The sequence below is a fragment of the Lepisma saccharinum genome, chromosome 1, assembly GCF_977018435.1.
Source record: "Lepisma saccharinum chromosome 1, izLepSacc3.1, whole genome shotgun sequence".
Lineage (NCBI taxonomy): Eukaryota > Metazoa > Arthropoda > Insecta > Zygentoma > Lepismatidae > Lepisma > Lepisma saccharinum.
The window spans coordinates 106,531,144-106,553,454 of record NC_139229.1 but is presented as its reverse complement, the minus strand read 5'-3'; the positions used below and the strand labels follow the sequence as shown (position 1 = coordinate 106,553,454).

The 22,311-nt window shown below is 37.6% G+C and overlaps 1 protein-coding gene across 1 annotated transcript in view; it reads right to left on the bottom strand.

Moving 5' to 3' along the window:
- LOC145984958 (nose resistant to fluoxetine protein 6-like) overlaps window positions 1-16,050 on the bottom strand; it is a 29,103-nt gene extending 13,053 nt beyond the window's left edge. Inside the window, exons 1-9 of the mRNA XM_083118400.1 lie at window positions 15,759-16,050; window positions 14,816-15,054; window positions 11,068-11,276; window positions 9,392-9,507; window positions 8,245-8,438; window positions 6,985-7,145; window positions 5,086-5,269; window positions 1,730-1,920; window positions 835-967 (exon numbers count right to left, since the gene is read on the bottom strand). Of these exons, the coding sequence (XP_082974526.1) occupies window positions 835-967; window positions 1,730-1,920; window positions 5,086-5,269; window positions 6,985-7,145; window positions 8,245-8,438; window positions 9,392-9,507; window positions 11,068-11,276; window positions 14,816-15,054; window positions 15,759-16,050 (1,719 nt within the window). The remainder of the gene's footprint in view (window positions 1-834; window positions 968-1,729; window positions 1,921-5,085; window positions 5,270-6,984; window positions 7,146-8,244; window positions 8,439-9,391; window positions 9,508-11,067; window positions 11,277-14,815; window positions 15,055-15,758) is intronic.
- Between the last annotated feature and the right edge of the window lie 6,261 nt (window positions 16,051-22,311).

Here is a 22,311-nt window from a genome sequence, read left to right as displayed (position 1 = left end):
TTTGCGGTCCTGGTATTGTGCCACAGGGCTGTGATTCCTAGCAAACGGTCCTGGGCTGGTGTTGTTACCCGTGGTCGACCTGAACGGTGGCGATCTGCTACTGTCCCACTGTCTGTGTACCTTCTCCATGTTCTGCTGACATCGCTCTGTGCGATTCCCATCGTCGAGGCTACCGCCCGTTGTGACATCCCACTCTGCACGAAGGCGATAACCCTTGCCCGATCGAACTGCGATATTGTACGCCTGGGCATGTCTACAACGCACCTTCACTACTTGAGTCTCTCTACGTAAGTGGGAGATATAGCCTTGACCATTACCACCCACAATACTGAGATGTTCGAACACACAAATATGCTTAGCTGGCCGTGGCTGTCGTCTGAAGAGCGAGTTATGCGGGGTTGAATGGGTATCTTGCACAGCACAGTGTGCTTTCTCACAGCTGGCCCAGTGGGACATGTTGCGAGTGTTCTTTCTATCATTTCTTGGGTGATGCAAAACTTTTTGTGAGCAGTTTATATATATATATATAATTTTAATGCAATATCAGGTATTTATATTGCTTCACCTGTCTGTCTTTACGAGAAAATCAGTATCAGGTGACATAGATATTTCAGGAACTACTATATGTTGTTCAGGACATTTCTGGATAAATTCATAGGAAGAGACACTCGCTTAAATTGCCGAAATCTCTTTTGTTACCATGTCAGGCTCGTGCGTGTGTGTCCGTGGTCAAAAGTCAAATTTACGTGCAATGAAGAAAAACAAAATATAGGATACATCTCAAGGATTAATAATTGTGAAGTGGTACAAAATGTGTGATATTCTGTCACTTACCTTTGTCAGATTGTATGGGCTTTGTCTATGCTTGTGCAAAATGTACCCCGCTAGAATTCCCACGAAGTAAGGAGTTGCTCTTGAGTAGGTTGGGTTGTAAATATATTCCATAAATTCGAAAAAATTCTTCATACTGAAATGGAAAAGGAAATATTTAAAGTTGTTTTTGTGTTTCTTCTCAAGCGCCTTCATGTGATCTGAGTTAGTTTAATTTAAATAATTTTGTAGTTGACTTCAAGGCTCTCATCATTACTTGTTTGGAGGCGATTCTAGGGGTAAAGGCGGCTGGAGCGTGGTGCTAATCAAACCACCATCCCCATAATGAGCGGGAAGAGAATGTGTGAAACTCTGCCCCAAAAATTCTGCTTCACTTTATGACACGGTGCAAAAGCACTATATTTCACTTTTTATCTTCATATATTGTTACCGTTATTCTCAGAATATTACTTAATTGTAATATAAATATTGATCATTGTGGCGTCTTTATTTGGCACTTGTACACATCATATTTATAGTGAGTTAATATTCTATTCCGTTGTGTGCCAATATTTAAAGATTGGTATAGGAAGTATCACCCAATGATTACACATAAAAGTTTATATCCCATCGAAAGAATAAATATGCGAGAAGTGAAAATGTACGAACGATAAACAGAATGATAAGAGTCATTATTTATATTCAGAACATTTGTATATAAAATAAAATAAAATATAAACGTATAGCTACAAGTAAACAAAAGTAAATTAATAAAAGATTCTTCAATATTGAGAGAAAACATAACATTAAGACATTAGGAAATAAGTTTAATGTCGTTTTAGTAAAATAACCACATTAAAATACTAAGTCAGAAATTCTATTCGGCTATAATTTCAGATACTTATAAAGTTTAACTCACTTGAAGTAATCGACGGTCCATGGTAGGCTTTTCTCCAGGGTTAGCGTGAAGGGAATAGCAATGGAGCCAACTATGGCAACTGAGAGAGCAACTAACCCATACTTGGGCCATCTCCATAGAGGATACAGGAACAGCGGAGAGAGCCAATAGAGTTGCATATCCACGTACAGGTACCAGGCCTGCATTACACACTAGAACACAAAAAGAGAGACGAGGTTAACCAATAGAATTTACATTTTGCATTTTTAATAATTTGACGTTAGCTAGGCTAATTGCGACAATGAGGATGAGATAGAGAGGATGAACACAATAAAGCGTCTGTTACTTGCCCAGGACACGAACATTGAAGTCATGATTTCGTAGAACTACCCTAACCACTCTGTCCTGAGGGCTGTCGCGATTAATTTCGTATCATATGACATGGCAATGTTCGCAATTGCCGTTGTAAGTCGTTAAAGGTGTTTCAAATTACCATTGCTAGTTTGGTCCATGTATAAAGGCATACTGTTAAAAATATCACCTTTCGTTTTGTTCATTTTCCCATTTTGTTCATGTATGGACGCCGAACCTTAATCTAAACACAAGTATGAGATATGAATTACTTTTTCAATATTTTAAAAAGAAATAACAAGGATCGGCTTCATTTCAAATATTCAAATTCGAATACAAGGCAATGTTACATATACTTAATAACGCAGTACATGTTTCTAAGTACTTCGTAAGTAAATCATTTTTTTTTCCCAAAATGAGTCAAGTTGAAGAACACTGAGTTCGCATTTATATAATCTTGATCTAAGAGTAACGAGATTAAATATTCGAAAGAAAATTGGCATATCGTTATGGAAACTCCATATACTGAGATACAAGGAGCGTACAGTGAGTCACATAATTATTCGGACACACAGTAAATTTCTAACGTTTAAGAGCGGGAAGGGAGTGAAATCTGTGTACAGCGTTGAAGTTGATTTTCTTTTAAAAAATGTCATGTTTAGCACTAAATTGGAGGATAAAAAGTTTAAAAAAGAACATCAGCAAGAATATAACGAAGGATGAATCCCTACCGTTGCAAAAATAGTGCCACAAAATTATTCGGACACACAGTAAATGTTAGCGTAAGTTTGCGATACAGTGACAATTTCGATTTACGGATTGGTTTATGTATGTACAGACTCTGTTCATATATATTTACTCTGGTTTCCTGTAGGTTTCTATAGCAATTACGATCGCGTTTTGTTTAACAAAGTTGTGATATAAGAACATTTTCTATGTAGAAATGGGGCGAAGAGGAAAGGAAAGTTCATTTGAACAACGTCAGTTGGTGATATGGCACCACGCTAAGGGTAAAACTTACTGTGCAATTGCCTCAAATTTGAAAATGAAAAAAGTACAGTTAAGCGATTTAAAGATGAAGACAGGATCAAGTTCCACGGTCATACAGGGAGACCAAGAAATTTTTCCCCCAGAGAAAATACAGTAATCGTGAGGAAAATTTAAAAAGAAACCAAAGATGAGTGCTCAAATGGTGTGTGCTGAGGTAGCTGAGGAGTGTGGAAAGCATGGTCATCCTGAAACTATACGAAGAGCGCTCAGAAGGGCAAACTATCATGGCCGTGTAGACATGAGAAAGCCATTTGTAAGTAAGCCAAACAGGACAAAAAGACTGGTGTTCGCAAAGGAACACTTAGGCAAGGTTCAGACATGGTGGAATCGGGTAATTTTCACTGACGAGAGTAAATTCAATATTTGTGAGTCAGATGGGAGGGTAACAGTGTGGCGTAAACCGAATGAGGAGCTCCGAGGGAAAAATTTGCAAGCAACAGTGAAGCACGGGGGTGGTCACGTAATGGTTTGGGGCTGCATGTCGGCCCAAGGCATTGGTAAATTGGCTTTCATCGAACAGACAATGAACAGGTACCGTTACCTTGACATTCTGAAGTCAAATCTAAAGACCAGTGCTGAAATGATGGGCATTCTTTGTAACTTTATGTTTTATCAAGATAATGACCCGAAGAACACTACCCGCGTAGTACAAGAATGGTTATTGTACAACTGCCCAAAAGTGCTCCATCCTCCACCGCAGTCTCCAGACTTGAACGTCATTGAGCACCTCTGGTGTAAGTTGGAAAAAGAATTGAGGAAAACACCTATAACCTCGAAGGCAGACCTCAAGAAGAGACTTCAACATGAATGGGCCAACATATCGCCAGTGTACACCAGAAAATTGGTAGAAAGTATGCCAAATCGTTTATCCGAGGTGTTAAAAATGAATGGGATGCCTACCAGATACTGACATTTCTGTTCGTTGCTTTTCAAGCGTGTTTTCCTGTTTCTCCTTCCATGTGTCCGAATAATTTTGTTTAACCTACAAAAAATGTTTGTTTTGTTTAATGAAAATATTTTACTAATATATTATATTAATCATAATTGAAGATAATTAACATTGTGCTCATATTGTGTTTTGCTTGTTAAATAAATATTAAACATTTATCATCGTATTATATCACGACTACGTCAGTAAATATTCAGAAATCTTATCTGTCCGAATAATTATGTGACTCACCGTATATAACAAGAGTCCTCATTTGTCGAAAAAACCATATATCAAAGCTTATATATATATAAGCTCTTTGATGAGATATATCTATATCCCTAAACTTCCAAAGACCAAGCTTTCAAAATAAGTCTAAAATATTAACGATATTATGTCACATCAGAAGTTAAGTGATCATGGGAATTCAATTCAAAATTAGGAAATGACCTGATCTGAAGAAAAAAATCGATGATGACCCTAGGTGGAAACTGAAAAAATGGTAGCTAATTCAATATTGTCGTAGGAGCCTTGATAATCAAGTCGAACTTATGATCATAACACAGAACTCTAAATGCATCAAATCGAGACTGATGCACCTACATTTAAGCGTGTAATTTTGGTGTCTCTGAAACGAATGTGTCTGATCTTCTCCATTGATGCATTTTTTTCACCACACGAAACAGTAGTTGATAAAAATACCCTTGTATTTTGATGCATCAATACCACGAAAATAATTTATAACTTGATTATATACCGTTGTTTGAATCATATGATCTAAAAATACAACTATACTATTTTTAATGTCAAGAACTAGCTCTCAAGAATTCTTTTTACTTGCGCTCAAAAAGGTTAGTCCGGACTGGACCTACAGTTTAAAGCGAGATACAACTACTGTGCGATGTACCCTCAAGGAGGTCGAAGACGGGAACCTTTGATTACAAGGCGACAGAGTTACAACTACGCCTTCGGAGAGGCCCGGATTAGTTTCTCAAATTTGGTCTAACTTATAATATTAATTTTATACTTATGCTAATTATAAGTATACCTCCTGAGAAGAATCAATATTGGCCATGAACGGGTAGTTGTTTAAGTAGGTGAGGCTCTTCCACCAGGACAGCGAGCAGTTGCCTCTGATGGTCCCAACCACTGACTCCCACATGGGCCCATCTCCAACGTAGTAGAACAAAGTGGCGTATATTCCAATCACTACCGCAAAAGCAGGGGTTAATCTGAAAAGAACGTTCCATTAATAATTTTCAGTGATCATACTTTTTCTCAAAAATAGTTTCTTAATTGAAGCCTCCTGCTTGAAGCAAGATCAGTGGCAGTCCAAGAGAGATGCTATTGGTGCAAGTTAACTACCCTTGATCCAGATTGTCTACAAAAGAATAGGATACTCAGAAAATGGGTTGATTTGATTTGATTTGAATTTAAAATTTTGGGAGCGTCAGCACTTAGGCTATTTTGCTCCCGTCACAGTATACGGGGGCCAGCCCCTTACCATTACAAATAACAATTCTAACGTTGAATAACTAAAAAATTTAAAATGTTCTGACTTCTGTTAAAAGATGAGGCTGTAAAGGGGCACTCAGCACACATAAGGACAAAAGAACAGGACAACACAAACAAAATTATACTGGCCATGGGGCCAGTCGCCAGAGCCTCGTTAGTCTTCAGTCCAGGGTGCACTAACGTGGAAGTGAGGTTGACATTTGGGTGTACTATGTGGAAGGTCACCCCTTACACCCCTCAGAAAATGGGAAGAAAACATGTCACAACTAAATTTATAATAACAATAATATCTTCATTAGGCCAGCGAGGAACGGCACATGCTATTCTCCCACCTAACCGACTTTCATATATTTACTAGGAATAGAGTATAAACCAAGTATACAATAAAAATAAGACAGGAAAAATAAAGATAAAAGACAGAAAAATATATGAATAATAAAAGCAAGGCAGCACTAAGAAGTGTAAAAATACATAAGAAATTATTTCCTCTCTACGAAATTCGTTCTAACGCCTCTGCAATACCCTTGAGGACAAAAGCCTACAAAGTTATCAACGCATAGAGTCCCATCGTCGGACAGTGCTTACAAGAACTACTATACAAGGATGGTAAAGAAACATTATGAAAAAGACGTTTTGTATATTATTGTATTTTTCGTAGCTTTTCCTCCAATATTGGTTAATAACTACAAAAAGGAAGACTGATGATTAGATGAAATTCATGAAATCACATTCACAAGGAAACATAGGACTCAAACCTGGGACCGCTGGTGGCGACTTAAACAATATTAATCTCTTTAAAGAATAAAGTATTTTCAAGCCGACGAAAGTTCCAAGCAACCACTGCGGGGTTATTTTCTATAATTGGATCATCTCACTTCGTTCTCCAGCAAATTACTTGTTATTAAGACTCGCGCATTTTATTCGTTAATCTAGTTGTGTTACACCTACCCGTAAGTGGTCGCAGAATATATTGGTCTCACATTGGAAATGAATAAATTACGAGTAGTCGTTTTGAATCTGCTGTACGAAATCATGTTTGTGTGCAAATTAGTCTGAACCACAGGGAAAGAAAATAATGGGGGAGGGGAACAGAGAACTTTTGCGCCACGGAAGCTGGACTTCTAATAGAGTGATTTTCGTTGGGTCCGAACACACTATACACCCCTGTTTAGTGTCCATCATTACAATAAAACAGTGAGATGGAATGAGGTTTTTCTCTCCCCGACTGAACTTTCATCAAGGCATTTGCCCCTCTTAATCAGAGGGTCTGCCCGCGCCTATGCTGAGGTAGTCAGTTCGGTACTCAACGCGATCGGCCATCGAGGTAACTAATAAAAAAGGAGAGAGAGACGCTACTAAATTACGTTGTGACTGATTATTATATCAGTTTTAAATTCCAATTATTATTTACATTTTCCGTTCTGATACTTACCTTAAATAGCGATAAACATAGAAGAAAATAACATTGAATCTTTTTGTGCGCTGGACTTCGTTTAGAAACACGTAGACAAGTAGAAATCCACTCAGGAAAAGGAATGTGTCCACAGAGAGAAAAGCATTCATCAAAGTCATGTTCAACCAGTGTTTCGGCAACTGAAAGAAGAAGAAGAAATTTTCAATCAGAAAACCAGAATGACGCTAACACTATATTTACTTTATGTTTGCAATTGAAACAAATTCTCATTTTGTAATTTAATCGAGCTCGACAAAATTAAAATTAAAAATAAAGCTAAAACTAAAATTGCATTAATTAACTGTTTCTATTAAAATATTTTTACGGTTCCTTAATTCAAAGCAGCTTTTATGTACAGTAACGGACACTGCCGGGTTATAATGAATACATTGACTTTCAGTGGGATCGTTACAACCCAGCATTGTCCGTGACTGTACATAAAATAACCTTTTGTTGTGCGCTATTGTTGTTATTGTTGTTAATTATGTGTCCCAAATTACTATTTTGTTTGTACGAATCTAGAACATCTTCACTGGCTATTATTATAGAAGTGAAATAATATAATAATCCTTTGCGCAACAGCCCTGAAGGTCCTTGGCTTACCTACCGACTGCCGGTCTCCCTCCCACGCTTTCCTTCGTCACCTCAAAGCGTGGAGATCTGCAACCAGTATTGGAATAGTCGGGGGGTCAGCCCGACGTATCCCCAGCCGTTATAGTAGGTTTCCGGGTCTGGATTACGTTTACTCATTCGAGGCTCCCCAATTTCCTCACGATGGTGGGTTGCCACCGACCCTATACGTAGGCCGAATAAATTCCGACCAGAGCCGGATTCGAACCTACGCCGTCCCACAGCAAACGATCTCAAGACGAGTGAACGTCTTAACCCGCTCGGCTACGGAGGAGGACATAGAAGTGAAAACGGTCGTTTATTGAATGGTACTGCCAGTGCAAAAAATATAGTAGGAAAATTGGAGAGAGCTCGGAAATTGATGACCTAAAAATTCTGCAAAATTGGCCTATCAAATGATCTTGAAACAATAAAAAGATGACTATGAGGTTCCTGTAGATATTAGAAGGTAAGTTCGAAGGGAAAAATCCAGGCGTAGTATACCAGAGACCAAGTTTGAGCCCTAGTCAAGCCTGCAGTTCTCGCTTAAATAGTGTTTTTGAGATTATTGTTAAGTGGTGATGTCTATGAAAAAATCATTATGCCCACGTTAAATTTTGCTGTACTTACATCCAACAAGTCAATAGCGTTAGACACAGGACTGAAGATGACAGAGTAATACTTGTGACCAATGATGACCCATGCCATACTCAGGAATCTCAGTCCATTGAGGCAACTCATAGTTTGCGCAGACGATGTGGTACTCAATAATCGTTTGCCGTTTGAGTAAACGGAAAACGCAAGCAGGATTGACGAGGGTTGACCTGAAAACAAAAAGACAAAAGTGGAATGATCATTTTTTAAACTGATGAATGTTATTTTAAAAAATAAGAAGATGAAATTGGTGAAGCGTCCGTCTTGTAATCAAGGATAGTCGGAGGAGGCCATGTGGTTCGAATCCAACTTTATACCGTAGGTTCAGTCCCGATTACCCTATCTGTGCATAAAGTTGGCTTAAGTCATCAACTCAAGAGAGATTAATGAACCAATCACAATAATTATGCAATTGACTAGTTACTGGAGGAGAAGACTATCCAAACAATTTTTCTGAATATTTTGTTACTCATTTGCAGACTTCTTTCAATATCTCTGATTTCAACATTAGCAAGTTGCTTTTTATCTTCAGCTTATTAGAGATGTAATATTTCATTTGAAGAGACTCATTGTGCGGTTTACAAGCAATGGATGTATGCAGTGTATAAAGAGAACTAATTTGAAACACCCAGCTTGAGAATGATGTAATCTTCTTCACTTGTTAATGTTAAATTTAACTTCACATTATATCAAGCACTAAACAATTGGTGCAATCTCATTTTTCCTTAGAATACAACAGAAAGATGCAATAAGTGAAGAACACACAAAAGAACTGCAGTTGTTTAAATATTTTCGTTATTTCTTTTCACTATATAACCCAGTAACAAACGTAAAACATCAAACATTTGTTGTGCAATATAGTGTGTATACCTTGCAGAGGATAATAAAAAATTGAAGGAATATTAGTCCTCCTCCGTAGCCGTGCGGTCTAATGCGCTGTGCTTTGGACTCCCACTGCGGGACGGCATGGGTTCGAGTTCGCCTGAGTTCAGTCTCTGGATTTTCGGCCTGTGTATAGGACCGGTGGCAACCCACCATCGTGAGAAAATTTGGGAGCTACGAGTGAGTAGCGTGACACGGGCTGGGAAATCTTCTGTAACGTCTGATGGTTCGACGTGCTTACCCAACGTCACCCCATTACCGGTTGAAGATCTCCACACCTCGATAGTGAGGACGCGCTTACATCTGGAGCGGAGGCCGGCCGCCTTTATTGCAGTGACCCTCTGTTGCCTCGTCCACCTATAGATCGACCACAAGGAAAAAACCTTGGGACGAAAAGTCCCCGCGCAGCTTTCCCTTCTTCCCTTCACCTCGGGCCATAAGGAAGCATGGTCCACTCTCCCCCTCCCCTCCTCGCGGGAGTACGGTGCACAGGAGTTGCGGGTCTGCGCAGGTTGTTTTGCTTGTGGTTGCACTATACGAAGGAACTCGCGGTCAAACAACCTATTAGACTACAGCTGATTCCCTCTTTGGGCAACAAGCTGCAGCCTTTGAAATTCTCATCCCCGAAGCAGCGAACAGGGAAAGAGGATTTTGTCAAAATAAACTTTCTGCGCTGTAATTGCACACCGGTTCCTGGCTTCACTCTAGTGTAGGTAGGATTGTGGGAGGGGGATAGGCCAAGGCCCTTCAAGGGCTGTAGAGCCACGGGCTATGTTATCTTAAGGGATATTAGGGAACACAAGAATTTTTTTCTGCTCTTTTTCAGGCTTGATTATGGCATTTTGAAATTTCACGAATTGGAACAATCATGAAGACTTACCTTTACTATTCCTGTGAAAAATCAGATCGTATCCAGTACTCCCTACGATCAAGACTGCGAAGAAAATCAAGAACGCTCTGAAAAAAATACGAGTAATATTTGCTAGGTGAACAATATTGTATTGGAAAATTAAGAAAAATAACAATTTTCATATCATTATACTTTTCATGTAACAAATTAATAAGAATAAGATAGACCCTGTTCTTCTATCGACTATCTATTTTTTATAATTTATATTAAAATATTATGAATATTTTAATGTATTTAACAACATTTTGTAATGGTTACTGATAGAAAAATTACTTTATAATAAAATTATAAATGAAAAATACAACAATATTTTATCAACTATAACTAAAACTGCCTTTTAGAGTCAGCTGTATGCCTGGTTTATTTCAGAAAATACTTTTTAAAAATTATTATAGGTTTCATTCATTTAGAAATCATTCTAGGTTTCTTCAAGTATGGATTGTATGCACTGTCTCCTCCGTTTTATGATAATTCAAATGAATGCAACAATCCAGCCAAAACACTGAAGTCCTTCACTCGCAATTAGAAATGACGACCTAAATGTGGATGTTGTAAATTTAGCATGTAACGAAGTCAAGATTCCTGGTCTTAAACGATTCTGCGAAAATCCTTTCACCTTAGCATCCAAGGAAGATGCATAGTTGGAAATAGTGTTACCAAATTTATCTCTACCCAAAAAATTTTCAATTTAATAATTTAAGTGTCGTAAAGTAAGTGTAAAATTAAGCGTTCATAACGTTACTTCTATTGCAAAAAGTAAGTCAGTTACAGTTAGTTACTTTTCAAAGTATCTAGTTTCTCAAAGACAGTAATTGTTCCTTTTAACTTCGTTACAAGAAACTAGTTACTTCCAGACAACGATTTTCACCCATTCTTCTCTTTTAACTTCTGTGCGGATGCTGATAAAATGATAGGATTTTGTTTCAATTCATGAACTTGCATTGCGTGAAATATCAGTTTCAAAACTGTTATCAAGTTACAAAACTAATTATATTCATGACACTTACGTCATTCCCCAATCCTTCGACTCAAAAATAATTTCCTCTCGCACGCTGCACGTCATTGGATTGACAAAGGCAGAAATGTTGGGTCCCAGCGTATTTTGCCAGTGAGTCTGCAAGTCTTTAGCCGAACAGGAAGACGGGATGCAGAAGGCCCACTGGGCACCCATAGTGCCAAGGATTGTGTCTGAGAGCTGCCCGTTATTGCGTTCATCCTGCAATAAATATATTATATATGAAAATAGAGTTCACAAAGAGATACAGCATGGTTTAACGGTGACGCCATAAAAAGTAATACATATGTATTGACATATTCATAAAGCACAGTATATCGTTGTTGGTGGTTGCTAGTACGATTCTACACATGATATCGATAAGAAACAACCCTATGCACGTAAGGGTGGGAATGCTTCCCTACTGAGATACATTCGTGAGATAGTATAGGTGTGACACAATTAAACGACTGCGGTTCAGGGTTCAGGCAGTGATTGTTTCATATCATCAGTTTCAGGGTGGAAGGGAGTGACCCTTTGCAAAGACACCCAAATGCCAATATCCCTTCAACGTAGTACACCCTGGACTGCATCTTGCAGACTAACGAGGATCTGGCGTGTGGACTCACAACCAGTATAATCCTCTGTGGGGCTTGTGATGTGTCGTCCATATATGTTTGTGATTGTCCCTTCATACAGCTCATCTTATTTCATTAGCATTCATCCTCATCATTGTGATTAGCCAAAAGTTGCAGAAAAGCGAAGTGAAATAAATCAAATCAATCAATCAAACAACGATATCTATCAATTTCCTCCTACACGACTTTGCATTCTTGCTGTTCGACAGTGCCACCCTTATTATCTGTGTGATTTATTTTCACACAGTGAGAGCAATTGTATTTTATTGTTTTCATCGGACTCTAATTCAGCAAGTTTGTGTAAAGTATTTTTTTTAAATGTGCATCCTCGTGTGTATATTCCATATTAAACAACTTCTAAAAGGTGTACATTTCTCAATGATTCATTGTGGATCTGATTGTGTTCTACAGCCTCGTGTACTACATTTGATTTGCTACTCTTTCGCGGAATGTTTTGTTGGCTGTATAGCCTTTCTGGGAAAGTTATTATAATCTCTAAAGATTTGCGTACCATTGATTTGTGTAAAAACGTAAATTTGAAAGTATGTGTGCAACGCTAAGTTGCTACGTATATTAATGCACTTGAATAAGATAACTTTAAACGTGCAAATTAGGGCTTAGCTCTACAAATTAGTAGTATGTTATACGTACATAGCATTTCAAATGTTACACTTACATTTTTTTGATTAATCATTGTTTAAGGGGACTTTGATTAAGAAGACATTAGCATCAAGGTACATAAACACCTATGAATTCTCAACAACGCCTCAAGTAGATTTGATCGTTCGGTAAGTGAAAGTGACCTGAACACGCACTACCACTGCATATTAACTCCAATGAGAGACTTGAATATTAATATAGCTATACGTACCTGTAAATGTTTCACAAGTGTTCTTTACAAAGTGGACGCGAGTGAACTATGCAGAAAATTCTGAACGAATATTAGTTTCAATCACAACTTAGTATATGTAACGTAACATGTAACGTAGTAACATTATCACTAACCTATGATATCTAATCATCCATGCCACTCTGGCGTTAGAAAAGTATGTCAGTGTTGCTGTAGATCATATCATTGAAGATAATACGAAAATACTATAAAAATGTGTCATAGTTATCGCGATACGAGATAAACTAGTGCACTTCCAGATAAGGTAGATACAGATTGAGTTATGGGGTAACTGAGAAAGTATACTTCTATTATCTGTCATAAAGAACAATCGTTGTCGTTTGTTCGACCAATGTTTTTAGTGTACTGCGTGGACATTCAATTATATGCTTTATTACTGACCATTTCATCGATAGTCTAACAAATGATAGTTCCTTATTAGTTACTTGTTAATAGTGCCAAATATATAATAATTGGAAAAGTTTTCATCTTTTCGTATGATTCTTTATTCAAGCATTTTAACATAAAATCAACTTTTAATATACATTTCTATCGACTTGCAATGATATCCTTGGTTCTACAACATTTGTACAGTAAGATCTATCTACTTTTTTTAACACAAAACTGGATCTTGATAATCTAATTATTAAGTTGTTTTGTGAATACGAGTATTTGATCAAATAATTCCTATAAACACGAAGCGCAAGAGAAATGCAAGTTATTTCAAACAGTGATAATAACATAGAAAGTATTTTAAACAGAGGCATCGGTCTTATCTGTTTGGAAGTTATTACAATGTTCTATATTTTGTTAGCACAATATTAAAGAGCAGAAAAGCTGATTGTAAGTTCAATGCAATGAAATACCATATAATAATATGAATAATTCTTGTTTCAGTGTTTCGTCACCTTTATCCGAGGACCGTTTACATATGCATGCATAACAAATTGTCAGGAACAAAAGATAATGCCGATGTGGCCGCTCCTTTTGCCCAAGAGAAAGCGAAGAAAACTGCTGTGATTTTGAAGCGTACAACGTAAGTAAAAGTTAATAGAAAAATTGTGATATTCAAAAAATAAGTTATTATTGTGGCATCTACATCATCATTCTTCTTAGTGTGATTTTCAATTTTTAATATCAGTTTTGCTAATATTTATATTAAAATTTCGTCCTAAATTGTGTATTTTGTACTAAATTTGTTTATTGTACATAGATAGTTGGGTGTCTACAGACAATTTCCCGAAGGGACTCGAAATCAGAAAGTTGTGTTTTCTATTGGTAGAGAAAGAGAAAGGAAGACATGCATATAAGGTCTGAATCTTAATAGAATTTTGTATCTACTTTATATGTAAAACTATGAAGCTTGGTATGTTTGATATTTATACCTAATTAGTGATTTTATGCGTTATAGACATCGACGGAAAGCACTTTGTGCAACTGGGATATATATTTTGATGAAATCTTGAGCAATCTCTAATTCAGAATACAATCCAATGTATATGAGTGGAATACTTACAAAATTCTCTTGTTTTATTTTGGGCTGGAAAGTAATAGAAAATTATTGAATGGATAATTTTTCCAGTACCATATTTTCGATTTTTTTGGAAGATTGCGTGGAACCTTTACGGTGTATAGAAAATTATGTAATGACATGAATGTTTTGTCTAAAAATGAGCCTTAGAACAAAAGAAGAAGAATTAAAATCAAATCATCCATTCTAAAGATTCAACCTTAAAACTCGTTCTAGTCGCCATTTTCCAACATGGCAGCTCGCTCACAGTTCATTCCTCCAATGACTACAATGCTTAAACCCACTAGTTAGGTATAAATAACAGGAAAAAAGAGATAATGAAACTAGACAGAGATACAAAGATAGGATGGTAATATGGAACCCAGACAGAGAGAGAGAGAGAGAGAAAGAGAGAGAGAGAATAAATGAAAATATCAAGAACAGAGGGAGTAAGGACAGAAAGAAGATTCTAAGACCAAGAAAGTAGGAGACATGACTTGAAAGAGGATACAAGAAATAAAGAGGAGAATAGAGACACAAATAAAAAGGGAGGAAGAAAAACATGTAGGCAATCTTCTCTTACTCCACAGAGGGCCAAATGACTTCTTTGTTTAAGGTACTTAAGGTATCGTCACTATTCACAATACAAGTTTGTCGAAACTTTGAATATTTCTGCTCATGGGGTTGTTATAACAACATACGGTGTCCATTCTATAATACTTACTTCTCGTCGAGCTAAATGCCTTGACAGTAAACTCATTATAAAATTATTTGAAGTGGTGCTTGATGATGCTGCGGCAAAGTTAACCAGGCAGTGTTTTCCTTTGAAACTTTGACTTTCGAACTCAAAGGTATCGTTTAATTTCACTTCGATTTTCAAACATTCGTCGAAATCTCCAAGGTGTCTTATGTTCCCTTCAATTAAGCTGTTAGGAATTTTCGTTGAGGCATCGAACACTGAAAGAATTTAAAATGAACATATATGTAATACACATGCCCTTATTGTATTTATATATTCATATATTTTATACATTTCTGAATAATTCTGACGCTCTAGCACGAAATCTTGTCAAATTTTATATTGTATTAAAAATTTAGCTTGTAACTTTTATTACTCTAGCAGAAATTTATATTTTCAACAACTTTTCAATGAGTGAGTTATAAATTACCATTATCCATTTATCATAGAAGCTTGGGGCACCTGCAGATATTCTTCTGAAGGCACAAAAAAGTGGAGATCTTCAGTAGTTGTAGTGAACGTGAAAAGCTGTATCAAACTTTTTTCACTATGAACCCAGGCTGGGTTGACTGCCACGGTGGAAACCCGGGCTCGATTCCCGTGGTGGGTGATCTAAGGTCGTAACTTTTCCAGCCTTGTCCCTGCGTAAAGGGGCTCTGAGGTTTCCCAGCCTCAAATAAATGGATACATGTGGACAACCCTGGGGGATAAAGGCGGCCGGAGCGTAGTGGCGATCTCATCACCTCCAAAATGGCCGTGATCGAGAATGTGTGGGGTCCTACCCCCACATCTCCTAAATGTGTCTTCATGACACAGTGCAATATGCACGGCGAACCCTATTTGAAACATTACATTTTTTTATGAAATCGAGTACATTAAACGGCTTCACAAAATAGAATAAACAAAAATATATTCACTTTTTACTTACTCTGTAAACCCCACATATCCTTCGCCAACACAGCTTCCAGATAGGCATTGCTGTGATTTCTGCATAACTCGCCCTTTGCCTGCACAGGTGAATACCACCGCATAAGCATTCGGAGAAGGGTATCGAGAATTGGCAAATCTTTACTTCCATCTCCAATTGGAAGGTACAGAGTGGATTCTGGTCCCCTTGGGTCGAGCGAAGGTGACCGGAAATCCATAGGCCGCTGCGAAGAATCCCTTACCAGAAGGAGAACAGAACATAAGAGGACGATAGCGGACACTTTGCGAATCATCTTGTAGCTGTGATGCAGTATCGTGATGGTTTTGCTGGAAGTCTATTCCACTGGTCCTTTTATATGTATGCCACTTTATCAGATTTCCGATAACAATGAGTAGGATCAATGACTCTTATCAATCCTTTCTGACGATGTGCGTGAATGTCCCGTAGTTATAATAACGCACTTCATAGTTCATTCACCCTTGGCTAGAAAGACAGTTCTCGATCCGGGAACGAATGTTTTCAGTCCACTGTAATATGCAGGGCCTAGTTGGTTGCGGGCCATGTGGCATATACGACACGCTGGGCCCGTAGACAAAAGTTTTGTAAGTAAAAAAAAAAAAAAAAAAGAAACAATTTTTGTTCCTTAGTCTCATGTACAGATGCTTCATATAATCATAATATCAACATTATTAAAGAAAAATGCTGCCCTGTGCTTTGTACCACGCCATGATGGTGTATAGGGGGTGTGGAGTTTCTTGATCACGGGCGAAGGTTGAGGGTGATATGATCAGCACCACGCCCCTGACCGCCATTACCCCCCCAGAGTTTCTTCCAGGTGGACGTCGGAGCTGCTTGAACAGGTGGAAAAGTTCCGGTTCTCCTCCGCCAGGGATCGAACCCGGGTCTCTCGCTTGGTAGTGAGATGCCTTAACGACTTTTTTTTTAAAAAAGGAATACCCCTATGCGGTATTATCCCCCGACAAACACAAACATCCATGTCCTAACCGGGAATCGAACTCGGGACCCTTGGCGTCGTAGCGCACTGAGCTAACCACTCCGCCACGGGTGCCGACGGTAAGCTACTGCGGTTCAACATTATTACAATGAATAAATAATTAATTTATACGTATTTCGTGTTATAAGATTGATTGATTGATTGATTGATTTGTTGTTTTTAGTCCACTTAATGCACAGGAAGGCCAATCGGGACTGGACCTACAGTTTAAAGTGGGATCCGAACCACTGTGCCATGCCATGTGCCTCCACCAGGTATCGAACCAGGTGATTACAAGGCGACGACGTTAGCGCTACGCCATCGGGAGGCCCTCGTGTTATAAGAGAAACATGTTGAAGGTGAAAACCAATTATTATGGGATGCTTTGTAAAATAGTATTTATTTCCATTCCCGATGTGCCAAGGTGTGATGTTCATTACATTTAATTACAAAACTGAGTGAGTTCTATATCAAGTTATAAAAGTGGCAATTTTTGATATTCATGAACATTTTGTATCATAATTCTCTTTTGTTTCTTTCTATTGAATTCTGAGGTTGTAGTGAATTTATATGGTTTCATATAAAATAATATTTTCACTTCAAGATTCCATGCTATAATTAAACGAATAGTGAATATAGTGCATATTATTTATGATTGGAATACGTGCATACTAGCGGAGTGGTTAGCACATCACGCTACTACGCATGAGGTCCTGGGTTCGAATCCCGGCCTGGGCATGGATGTTTGTGAGTGTCCATTCATCAATTTCATCATGTCATCACTCATCCCCATATTCGCAAATTAGCCAAAAGTGGCACAAGAAGCGAAGTAAAATCAAGCAAATCAATCAAACGTGCATACTATTTTTAAGCAACACTTTGTTTAGTATATGATTTCAGTAATTTTGGATATTTTTAAGAATGTCAAAACAATCCATGAAGTCAGGAGAATGGAAGCACCAGTATCCTATAAACTCATAATGAACCGCACAGAAAAAAATATTATTATCTAGCGAGGGCTCGCCGGAGCCCGAGTTGCCCCCTTTACAGGAGAATCAAAGAGAGACGTTTACTCCCTGCTAATGACCCGTGGACCACGTTCTTCAACATTTGCCTGCTGGGAATGAGAAGAAACACTGAGACATAGTTGTAAAAAATAAGATTTTCACCTGTGGTTTGGGGATAGAGTAATAAATAAACTTTTACGGACAAATGGCATTCAACTTTTAAGTGTTCACGTCAATCTCTTACTTCATAAATATTGTTATTCACCTCGTTGAGGTGATTAACATTACTGTCGTGCATGATTCTAACTCTTTCCACATTATCTCGTTGCTCTACTTTTAAGGTTTTTGAACCTTATTAATCTTCAAATTGGAAAGGACAAAAACGATCTTGCAGTATCATGATTATCATTAGTAACTGTTTTGCATCAAATGCACCAACCTTTGCCACCGTATGTGTGAAGGACGGTCATATCTGATAGGTGTTTTCAAGAGTCTCTGGTATCGAGATAAGATGTCGTTGTGCCTGGGTAGACCGTGATCAAGGACGCCAAGGTACAGTGACTCGCACTTGATGAGAGCGCATCCATTTTCAGTAGTTCATTGGTTTCTCCGCGAGATGAATTACGCAATGGAAACAAGTAAATTAACTTCAGAACAAAAAACGGATAACTCTTCAGCAGTGTGCGAATTAACGGAGGGATGCCAGGGATATCTCCCCACAGAAAATTGTATCCCTGGCAAAATAAGATTATTTTTAGGCCTGCTAGGGATGTTTCTATCCCCCTCAATGAAAATGGGATTGAAAGCATATAGTTTACCATTTCTTAAATATGTAACAGACAAGCAAATAAATTCATTCGTGTCCACTACTAGTCCAGTCATAAAAAAAATTCCCTGCCCAAAAGTAAGCAACCTTGTGGATTAAAGGAGGACACCATTCTACAACTGACCAACTTTACCAAGCCGAGACAATAGCACGCGTTTTCCATTAAGTTTACATGGAACAGTACTAATATTTTACATGTATTAAAGTGTTCACAAGAAACTTGTAGATAGATTATGTAAGCCTTGTATGTGTGATTTCTATCTATACTTGCACAAGACGCATAAAATACCTAGGTTCAAATTATAACAACATAACTTTAATGTCTGGAAGCCATTCACATACATGCAGAGTGGTATTTGTAGGGGGGATGGGGGCTATTTCCCGCCCCCTCTGGGTACTTGTGCCCCCCTCTGCTTGATAAATTTTATCCATGGGGGAGAAATGTTATATGGCATAAAGTCATTATCTCATGCTGTCCTAGACAGTCAGTAGAATTCACCCCCTTCCCCCGCCACTGTAAATTTCTGAAATACCACACTGCATACATGTAACACATTGATACCATGACAACTAATAAATAACATGCTATAAATACAAATTATTATTATTCTTTCTGTCATGTGTCTATCAGATTACATGGACATTAAGTTCTAACTTGGCAATAGAAATTTGATCAAGTTTTCGGTGTTACTAGTTCGATAGCTCTTTTTGTGTATGAGTTTGGGTTTTCTTAGAATGTAAATATTGTAAGTGTTTCTAAATTACGTTATAATGTTATTATAAAATCTAATGGCCTTAGTTAGGACCAATTTTCTAAGGTACTTATAATCGCAAGGCAATAGTTTAGTTTACTGACTGGTAACATATACAAATTTGCATACAATCCTCCCGGAATGAAATCTCAAATATGCCACTGATGGGCATTCCCCCCAAAGCAGAAAGCTTAGTTCGCACAGTGCTCTTCAGTCATTAACAAAATCTATTTAGCGGTTTTACGATGTTACTGTACGTGTATTATTGAACATATCGTCAAGTAACTTTACAGTCTTGTAGAGAAACTCAACAAGTTTTGTGACACATTACAAGTGTTCGATATGTCCCCTCTTCGTTTTTCTGCAAACATGAACTTCAAAATCAAGTTCTTCCCAAACGCGATGCAGCATGTCCCTATAAATTCGATCAAGAACACTGATGATACAAGCCCACAGTTCTGCTAGATCATTCGGTAATGGAGGCATAAACACTAAATCCTAAACATAACTCCCCACACAAAAAAGTCACACGGAGTTAAGTCAGAGCAGCGTGAGGTAATGACAGCAGTTGTTGATCATCATTTCCACAACGACCGATCGATCGGTTTCACAGTCCGGTGGTTAAGAAATGGGCATCGTGATGGAACTGGGGCGGAGCACCATCCATCTGGTGGATAAAGCTCTTACTGTCTGTCCCCAACTGTGGCATGAGCCAATTTTCTAACATGTCTTCTGTAATGGTTGTTCGCTGAATAAGAATGGGCCGTAAACTCTAAATTTTGAGATTGCACAAATAGCATTGAGTTTCGGAAAGTCACGAATAAGCTCAACGGGAATAGAAAACCCCCATAACTTGTAATGTGTCACAAGACTTGTTGAGTTTCTCTACAAAACTGCAAAGTTACTTCGTGATACGTTCAATAATACAAGATCATGAAACCGCTTCAATCATTTCTAGACACCCTGCATATTTGTTGCACAAAACAGGCAAAATGAAGATTAGGAAGGACGGCCATTGTGAAAATTTGTCGCTATTTTGAAAAAAATACTCTTGATGGAAGTTCTTTACTTTTGTACGAAGGTGATGTTATTTGACATACGATGAGTAGAGCCCGGATTTGAATGTAATTACATATTCTATTCCTTTCTAGATACATACCTTGAACAGGAAAATGTCAACATCATTTTGCGTAAGTTTTAAGTTATATACTTTTACATATTTGCCTGGATATCACATATTTTACATATTGGCTACTTTACATAAAGCAACATATTTTGGTAATTCTTTCCTATCTTGATCCTTTTTCCTACATTTTACATCTCTGAAACATGAAGAAGAAAATTTGTAGCTCACGTGATGTCATATTTTCTAATCAATGAGATGCAAAATGCTTATGGTCACCTAAAATTGACTGCCAAGTCGAAATTCAGACTGAAGACAAAAAACAACTGTTATTTATCGAAATATGCTGAAGTTTGTCCCCCCTCCCTTTTCTGGTTACATATTTTCGTTACGTTTTTAGGTTTAGGCAAAGCACCTAGAAATTGGCATCGGTGGACAAGAAATCTGCTTTCCTGTACGTAGCGAGTTACATAGTATGTTCCCTTGTACAAAAAGTAAAAAAGTAGCTATGTATTTTCATTCGATTATTCTTTCTGTAGACGCTTTTTTTTTTACAATTTCTTTCGAAAGTTACAAAAAGCTCTCTTACATATTTACATATTCTACAATAATTTGCGATGTGAAAAGTTATTAATAGTTGACAAAATTGGTTTCTTAAATATGTACACGTTACTATGCTGTCTTGATTATAACACCATTAAGCCTTGTTTCCATGATATAAAAAATTCAATATGCTGACCAAGGCAGAAATTCATTTTATTTTAAAACATAAACTAAACGTAACGTTTCAATCTTCTAGCAAGGTCTTCTTCAGACTCTGTACCAAGTACGAATGAAACAAGGTACAAAACAGGAAGATATATATACACAAAACTCACTCCCCTTCAGACACAAGATTATTAGAAAGTTGTTTCTGGAACATTCCAGCAGGTGGCCTTCCCTTGCCAACTGTACTTTCACCTGACAGGCGATTTAGCTAAACATTTCCTTTCATCTGGAAAGTGGTTGGACTCTTTATCTCATGCTCTTTTTCATTATCCCTTCTTACTTCATTCCGCTTCCTTCTTCTCTCCTCTTTCGCTCTTGTTCTTTCCACTCTCTCTAACACCTTCTTCCATTCTTTGTTTATCTTGAGTCCCCCATTCCAGTTCATTGTGTTTTCTTCTCCTTTCTTCTCTATTTCCTTGGCCTCCTTCCATTTTCTCACTAGTACTCTCTTCTCCCTTTTTATCTGCTTAGCCTCATCCCACTCTATGTCATGTCCTGTTTCTCTCGTGTGTTTCAATATCGCATTTCTCTCTCTCTTAAGTCGTACATCATCTCTATGTTGTTTCAATCTGTCTTTCAGCCTCTTTTTTGTTTCTCCTATGTACACACACTTCTCGTGTGTCATTATGCAAATTTTAACATTATACGCGTAACTAGGTATTTCTTACATTATCCTTACTATTTGTTTTTCTTTCATCTGAATAATATTAGTGCGCTTTTTAATTACCTATTTTATTTTAGTAATTCTTACAACAAGAGAACAGAATGGTTTTGGTTGGCTCAGAAAGACCTAACGATAATTATAATCGAGAAGAGAGCGAGATGAGACCTTCGATATTTGTCGAGACGAGACAGATCTTTGCAAAATCGAGATGAGACATTCTAAAGTGTCGGTCTCAGATAATTTGGTATAATATTTGGAAAAAAAAATACCAAAATCAAAATTACTTTACCATGAAATTTCTTTCGACATGCCAATCGCATATCCAAAAGCTATACATTTTGTTTAAAGTAATAGTAAAGTCAGTCCATTAATGGAAATTGTGAGCCTGTTCGACGTGGTTGCATATATTCAGGATAAAG